The sequence below is a fragment of the Ambystoma mexicanum genome, chromosome 9, assembly GCF_040938575.1.
Source record: "Ambystoma mexicanum isolate Mex_15411 chromosome 9, UKY_AmexF1_1, whole genome shotgun sequence".
Lineage (NCBI taxonomy): Eukaryota > Metazoa > Chordata > Amphibia > Caudata > Ambystomatidae > Ambystoma > Ambystoma mexicanum.
The window spans coordinates 186,445,793-186,454,118 of NC_090931.1; the positions used below are offsets into that span (position 1 = coordinate 186,445,793).

General features: G+C 47.5%; 1 protein-coding gene across 1 annotated transcript; it reads left to right on the top strand.

Annotated features, from left to right (window-relative positions):
- The first annotated feature begins 3,256 nt into the window (after positions 1 to 3,256).
- SPAG6 (sperm associated antigen 6) lies at positions 3,257 to 6,343 on the top strand. The gene has a single exon (XM_069614444.1). It carries the CDS (start codon positions 3,911 to 3,913, stop codon positions 5,435 to 5,437), a length of 1,527 nt encoding a protein of 508 aa, XP_069470545.1. The 5' UTR covers positions 3,257 to 3,910; the 3' UTR covers positions 5,438 to 6,343.
- The last annotated feature ends 1,983 nt before the right edge of the window (positions 6,344 to 8,326 follow it).

Sequence of the window (8,326 nt, forward strand, 5' to 3'; positions counted from 1 at the left end):
CTTCGGGCACGATGAAGCTCCCCTGCAGGTATATTTTCTATAGTAGCTTTCCGATGGCAACTAGAGGGGTAGAGAGTTGAATTCACCTCAGTTGCTTTGCAAAAATTAGTAGTTTCGATTTTTCCATGTTTAATATAGATATGTAAGTCTAACACGTCAATAGAACTGTCATCACAGTGGCCTGTCATGCAAAGAAAGGAGACTTTATTTTTGCCAGTCAAACTAGCAGTCTTCATAGACATCAACGAACCTTCAAAAGGGTATTTTTATTATTGCTCGCTTTCATTGTCTTATCTAATTATTTATAATTATTATATTTTTTTATTTATTTACTTGAATTTAATCAGGCAGAACATGATTTTTATCAAGGTTACGATCTGACTTAATCTCTTCACTTCTTTCAGGTTTGAGGTGTTTTTCTTTATCATTTAGTCTCTAATTTTCTATACAGTTCCGGAAACCAACCTTGTCCATGGTCAGTTTGTGGGGCTAGGTTCCGCTAAACAGTGTCTGCACTTGTCTGTCTAATCTGCTGAAATGCTAGTTCTATTAGTTTGACCATTGCGATGGTCCATCTAGTAGTTTCTCCTGAAATTAGTCTGTTCCAGAGTTCTTCTTCCAGTGCCATCCAGGGGTTTGCTATCAGTGGTAGGAGGTATACACTTCTGTTTAGTTTGGTTTTCGGGAAGTGAATAACCAGATGTTTCAAAGTTTCTACCAGACCTTGGTTTTTGCAGAGGCGACATCCATGTGCAGTCGTCGGTGCCCGAATGGTCATGATTTCGTGTATAATGAATTTTGAAAGAAACTGGTGATGTGTGTGGGTTTTCAGTCCGAAAGATTTATCACAGTTCCACTTACATAAACATTTACATATTAGAAAAGGCACTGCTAAAACAAAGAAAAGTGTTAAAAACTTAATTGCCCGGCTTTCCAAATCATTCTGTGCTACATAGGAAAACCCTCAAGGGACACCATTGGTACTAGGTAAAGAAAGGCCCAGTAGTGAAATGGTATTCCAAGCTTGGTGTGCTGGCAGGAGCTGAATGTCTGCCTCTCCTCTTGTTCTGCCCTGAAGGAGACATTATGGGCACTGCAGGGGGTGGAGAGAGGAGGGAGAAAGTAACACTTTCAATAGAAAGGCTGCAGGAGTTTAGTCCTTTATTGCGATCCAGGTAACTGAAATGTTTTCCTGTTCAACTCTCCATGTAGTTGAGTACTGGTACTGTCTTTTTGGCTTTGAGACGTGCAGGTATGCAGGTACTAATTTTTGCAAGAATAAGAAGTGCCGGTACTCAGGGCCAGGTAGCACTGGCCCATTTAAAGCAATGAGCAACACTTAACCGAGTGGCTGGTCGCTCATTGGTCGATAGCAGAACTCCCCAGGTGCCCGTTTCGGAATATCATCACCTCAGATCATCCCATTTGAAAAAACCTGCGGCCCAAAGTGCCTGCTCTAGTGTATACCTAAATCAAGAGTTCCTCGAACTGGTTTGAAGCGTGCCCCACCATTTTGTGTGATTGCCAGGCAAACTGCAAACCTGCTTTACTTTTGGGCATAAACCTTATTTCTCTTCACCTCATACGTTACCCTCGGTTTCCTGGTTACTGGAGCTATGGATCAATCTGTCCTTTACACCAAGAGGGAGAAGGTGTAGTTACCCAAAGCCACTCTCCTGCTCAAGGGACCCTGTATGTATTTCTTCATAGTTATGTTCCGCCTTGTTATTTTCTTCATGGGTTTCATAAAAAAAGACAATTAAGAACATGTTTTAAACCCGCCATGTTGTGAGAGAGTGTTTGTGAGTGAAAGAGGCACTGCGTCTTGTTCATGGTTTACTTGGATAGCCCCTTGCTCTTCAAGTGGAGCCACATCATACACTCCCCCTTGGGTTTCTGATGTACAAAAGGGATTCAGATTGGTAACGATGGCTTCTCTCCTGTACAAGTGCAGCACCACAGCACATCCCTCTCACCATCTAGGGAGCATGCATGAAAAAGGTTAAAGAAAGTTACACTAGCATCTTAATTTGAGATGTTTTTATCACCCAAATCAATTCTATTGTTTTCATTAACCGTGGCAGAAAAAAAGGCTGAGCCAACTGTGTTTGGCTTGCAACTTATGTTACATACACACTTCTATAGCGAGGTTGTGCGTTAACCCTATGAGCTACCTCATTGAGACACTGTTTCTCTGCAGCAGGCACATTGACACAGTGAGCTATTTTACTAGGACTAAGTGAAACCCAACACCAGTAGGTTGCTCACAGATCTCTGCACAGGTGCATCAGCCCCCTGATGTATATTACTGGGAGTGGAACGCGTGATTTGCTTGTAATGTGCAGATCCCGGATTTCGATCCCTGTGAGCTAGCTCAGTGGTTTAAAGTTCATTCTGTATAGAACTGTTTGCAAAGTCCAATATGTAATGTAGTCTTCTAATTTTTGATAGGGAGTTCGTGTTGCTGAATTCTCTTTTATTTCTTTATCAATGCATCCTTGAAGGCTGTGAATCACATTTTATGAACCAACGATGCACACCTTTAATTCCCATAAAAAATACACAACCCACAAAACACAGACTGAAAGGACATATAACCACGAATATAGACCAGAAATGCATTCTGAATGATGATCCCAGATAGTAGTGCTTCATTTAATAACAGCTTCATACATGCGTTGTCATTCAAGAGCTCCTCCAACACTTGCCTTTTCCCTTGCTTTCTGTGACCTGTAGTCCTGCAAAAAGCGGTCCGTACGAGCATCATGTATATGATTGTTTATATAGTGCGTGATTCCAACATTGTGTATCTTTTTAGTGCTGTGATACTTGTTATTACACAAACATTCTATTGAACGGTTGTATTTAGAACCTGTTTCCATGCTACAGACCGATGACTGCAGCAGGCTGGTTAGCCCATTGAGTTGGTTTAGTGTGGTTTAAATCTGTTTTATTTACTCGTGTCCTTGCAAACAACCACTTCCTGCAATTTGTGGGTCCCACATGTGTCCACCGATCTCTGCAGCAGTCGTTTAGTGTCCGTTTAGTTTTATCAGGATTTAAATATGTGGTCTGCAAGCAAAACACTGTGGTATGTGCATTATGTTACTCGGCGTTTCAACGGGGATTTAAATATGCAGTGTCACGCCGCATATTTAAATCCCCGTTAAAACGCCGAGTAAGAGGAACATGGCTGAGCCGTTTTCATAATTTACCCAGCAGGCACTGCAGCAGCGAATAGACTTCAGCAGCGGGACTTCCGGCTTCAGGGACTGATGTTTGTTTCTGAACATAGACGCTTCCGGGGCGTTGCCATGGATTCACTAGGCGCACAAACACAATGCGGTTGCTACAGCGACAGAGGGATGCACAGCACATACTACGCACCGTGAGGCCTGGACCAGGCAGGGGCGAGGCGGCGCGCCAGTGATCTTCGCGGGACCCGCTGGTACGGGTGATCATCTCAACGGCCGCTGGGACCGGCGATCTGCAGAGAGCCCGCCCGTGCCACTCATCTAGAACTCGCCAATGCCAGTGATCTACAGAGAGCCTGCAAGCCCTGGTGATCTCCACACATCTCGCCAACACCGGCTATATCTCTAGAACCCTCTTGCTTCCGTGATCGCTCCAGAACACTCTAGCACCAGCACCCGTGATCTCTCCAGAGCTCGCCAACATCTCTGGGAGTGGGAGATAACCGAGGGGTCCAAACCAGCAGTGCTTCTGGTGAAATAATTGGGAAGGCTCGCCGACCAGAGCCCCAAGTGTGATAACCAGGAACATCAGACATCTGGGGCCTGCCGCAAGAAAACCCGGAACACAGACAGCCGAGGCTTCCTTGGAAGTAAGGTGAAATCGTAGAGACTTGTGAACTAAGAACTAGAAGGATAGCTCCAACCAATTGGAAAGCATGAGCCAGCGGCAGGTCCTCCAGGTTTTTGAGCAGTACCAGCGGGCCCGGACTCAGTTTGTCCAAACGGTGGCAGAGCTGGCTACAAGGCCCCAGAACATTGAGACACTCCAGAACGCAGGTGTCATGTCGCTGCTGCGTCCCCTCCTCTTGGACGTGGTCCCCACCATCCAGCAGACCTCAGCTTTGGCCCTTGGCCGCCTAGCCAACTACAATGACGACCTGGCTGAGGCAGTGGTGAAAGGTGACATCCTTCCACAGCTTGTCTACTCACTGGCAGAGCAGAACCGCTTTTACAAGAAGGCGGCTGCCTTCGTGCTGCGTGCGGTCGCCAAGCATTCACCACAGTTGGCACAGGCCATAGTGGATTGTGGGGCCCTGGACACTTTGGTGATCTGCTTAGAGGACTTCGACCCAGGTGTGAAGGAGTCAGCTGCGTGGGCCCTGGGCTACATTGCCAGGCACACTGCAGAGCTGTCACAGGCAGTGGTGGACGCAGGCTCTGTGCCACTGCTGGTGCTCTGCATCCAAGAACCCGAGATTGCTCTGAAACGCATTGCAGCTTCAGCCCTTAGTGACATCTCCAAGCACTCGCCGGAGCTGGCCCAGACCGTCGTGGATGCGGGTGCCATTGCTCACCTGGCACAGATGATCCTGAACCCAGATGCCAAGCTGAAGCGCCAGGTACTATCAGCATTGAGCCAGATTTCCAAGCACTCAGTTGATCTGGCTGAGATGGTGGTGGAGGCCGAGATCTTCCCAGTGGTCCTCACTTGTCTGCGGGATCCCGATGACTATGTCAAGAAGAATACGGCCACGCTTGTCCGGGAGATAGCCAAGCATACGCCCGAACTGGCGCAACTCGTTGTCAATGCTGGTGGTGTTGCGGCCATCATAGACTGCCTGGGCAGTAGCCAGGGCAACGTGCGGCTGCCTGGTATCATGATGCTGGGCTATGTGGCTGCCCACTCAGAGAACCTGGCTATGGCGGTCATCATATCCAAGGGTGTGCCCCAGTTGGCCATTTGCTTGTCTGAGGAGTCGGAGGACCACATTAAGGCAGCTGCTGCATGGGCCCTAGGTCAGATAGGCCGACACACGCCTGAGCATGCCCGCGCAGTGGCTGCTTCAAATGCCTTGCCCAAGCTTCTGTCACTCTATATGGAGTCTGATAACTCGGAGGACCTGCAGACCAAGGCCAAGAAGGCATTGAAGAGCATACTGCAGAAGTGCACCCACCTTCCAGCCCTGGAGCCCCTACTGCATGATGCACCCCCCAACATCCTGAAGCACGTGGTGGGCCAGTTCAGCAAGGTGCTGCCCCATGACAGCAAGGCCCGCCGCCTTTTTGTCACTAGTGGCGGATTGAAGAAGGTCCAGGAGATCCATCCAGAACCAGGCTCTGTCCTCCAGGAATACATCAACACCATCAACAACTGCTACCCTGAGGAGATTGTGCGCTACTACTCACCAGGATACCCTCAATCCTTGCTGGAGCGTGTGGACCAGTACCAGCCTGAGATCTAGGACTCCACTCAGCGAACCATTCAATCCTTTGTTACCTCCACTCATTGACCTTTCGAGTTTTCCCCAATTCATCTTCTAAAATTCATGTACTTGCAATCAATATCTCTTTCCCGGGCAATGCAGTTTTCTGTTAGTCGAAATGTTATAATTGGGCAACTCTCTCCCTTTCCATCAGTCACCCCAACCTTCTTTCTATTCCCATTATCACATCTAACAGTCTTTCTCTATGAACCGCACCCTTTGCATTTGCCTACCCTGGACACCGAGGGATTAATGTACATTTAAGAACTTTTGCCAGGAATTCTAATCTTTCCCCTTGAGGTGTACCTTTTGTTGCTTACTGTAGCCAGTTATCATATTAAATATTCAACTCATTGGGGTGGGGGGAGATCTTACACGTTTTAACAATTTGCCACACATTTTGTACCAGTTCATCTTCATTGTTTGCCATGTTATCACATATAAATGCCCCTCCCCTATTTTCAGATTTTAATGCAACCACATTTATTTTAATCAGATTCTCCAAGGTGTAGTTTAACTCACTCCTTAAAGGTATTTGCCTCTGGCATAATTTTAGCCACCACAGTCTCTTTGCACCTTGAGGATTTTATAACCCTTTTGGTTGAGCAGTTTTAGGGACACGCCTAATTGAGGTAATCCAGTTGTAAGTCAAAGGGTGGAAGGTTCTGTTTATAAGTTGGATCCTGGGTTATATCCTTTTTGGGGTCGTTTTCTGTAAAGTGTTGGCGTCCCTGGAGAAGATATCTGCTAACGTTGATACCATATGCATGTTTATTTTCCTAGGCCGGACCCTATTCTTAAACTAAACCCCAAACTTGTTGCCGAAAGTTGGTGGTGAAGCAATGCCACGCCAATACTGAGAAGTAAAAGTGAATTTTATGCCAACATGAATGTCTGGTCTTTGCTTTCTTCACTGGCCTTAGTCATGCCCTATCATCGTGGGGTGTGCATTTGCTGGAGGGCTACTCCAGCAGGGGGGATTGTGAATGTTGAGGGGTTTTCTCGACCTAACAATGGGGTTTGTTTGCTGATAGACCCGGAGCAACTTGGGCAGTGAATGGCATTGGCTGCCCATGTGCCCCAAGGTCCTCATACTGCCTGTCCATGTACTGAAAGTTACACTCTTGTTATGTCCTAAGCACCTTACAATCGCTATACCTGAGCTCCTCACGCTTTGTTCATGTCCCCGTCCCAACTTCTGCACCCTGTCCATCTGTCCAAAACTCCTTTCAATGTGTGCACATGTGCCACAAGCTCTCCTAGCTCTGGATTCTCCCCACACTGTCTGGCAATGCTCCCCAAGTTTCTAACATTGTCTGTCCATATGAAGCACGCTCTTCTATCTCTTTGGATTTGCACCACACCCCTCACTTCATCTGCCCATGCCCCCCAAATTCCTCGCATTGTCTGTCCATGTGCTTTCTTCACCCAATTTCGCACACTATTTGCCAGCGGAAGCCAAGCTCCCCTAAAGTGCATAAGCCTAAGCTCCTTCTACTGTATCGCCAGGCGTCCCAAACTCATCACATGATCTGCCTTTGTGCTTTAACTATCTGACAGTCTTGCAGTGCGGCCACGATCACAATACTTTCTTTCGATGCGCCCAAGTTACTGCACCCAAGTTACTGCACGATGTCACATGCCATATGCTCCTCAAACTGGTCATGTGTCTCAGCTCCTTACTTTTAATGTTAATGTGGCCCAAATTTCTCAAACTATCAGTCTTCCCCACAAAACGTACACTGGGCCTCATTCCGAGTTTGGCGGCATTCCGGCGGTGAATCCCCCGAATACTGCCCAATGGAATTACTGTTGGATTACAAGTGGCGTGGCAGTGTAAATCCTTTTTCAGCAGAGAGTTGGAGGATTCACCTCCATCGCGATGCTGGAGGTAGATCCTCCACTCCAGGGCCATACTCCTAGTATGGTAGAGCGGGAACATTGGCAGTAATTCCGTTACCGCCAATTTGTTCCCATGGGAATACTGAAGCACTGGCACCGTTGTTAACGTTGCTGGCCCTTCAGTGAATTATCTGCCGTCAGGGGCCTCAACTACTGGCAGTTCGGCCTGTTGGTTGTTTACAGCCCCTATCATCAGACTCGGAGTGAGCTGGTCTGGAAAAGGTGTCGACAACAACCTGCCACCTTAATTCGGGACTGGCTCACTTGTAATGAGGCCCAGTGTCTGGACATGTGCGTTGAGCTCCTCACACTATCCATGCATACTTATCTCCCCCACACTGTCTAACTCTGCTCAAATCTTGTTGCAGTTACGCTGTGTGGCCTAAACTCCTGACATGGTCTGTTTTCTCTCCTCTCTTCCTACTGTACGCTACAAATCTCTTCAAAGTCTGTCCAGGGGTCCTAAACTCCTCATGCTGCCCGTTATTTGCCCAGTGTTACCTAGCACTGTTTGTCCTTGTGCCCAGGGCTACCTCGCACTGTTTGTCCTTGTACCCACTGCTACCTCACAATGTCCGCCCTTGTGCCCAGTGGTACCTCAAACTGTTTTTATGGCCAGTGCTACTTCACACTGTCCTTGTGCCCTGTGCTAACTGGCACTGTCCAACCTTGTGCGCAGTGCTACCTCATAATGTTTGTCCTTGTACCTGGTGCTACCTCACACTGTGCAACCTTGTCCCCAGTGCTACCCCAAACGGTTTGTCCTTGTGACCGGTATATCATAATTTCATCGAGAGTCATTTTTACGACTGCCTTTTTTACAAGTACACTATTGCGAAAAAAGTAATCAAAATTTTGGGTGGGTTGGGGAAGGGCAGACAAGGGGCTGTGACGGTCAGGAATAGTTAAAAATAGGCAGGGGGCTTGCGGAGGGGAACCCCCCCCCCAAAATATTTAGATTACTTT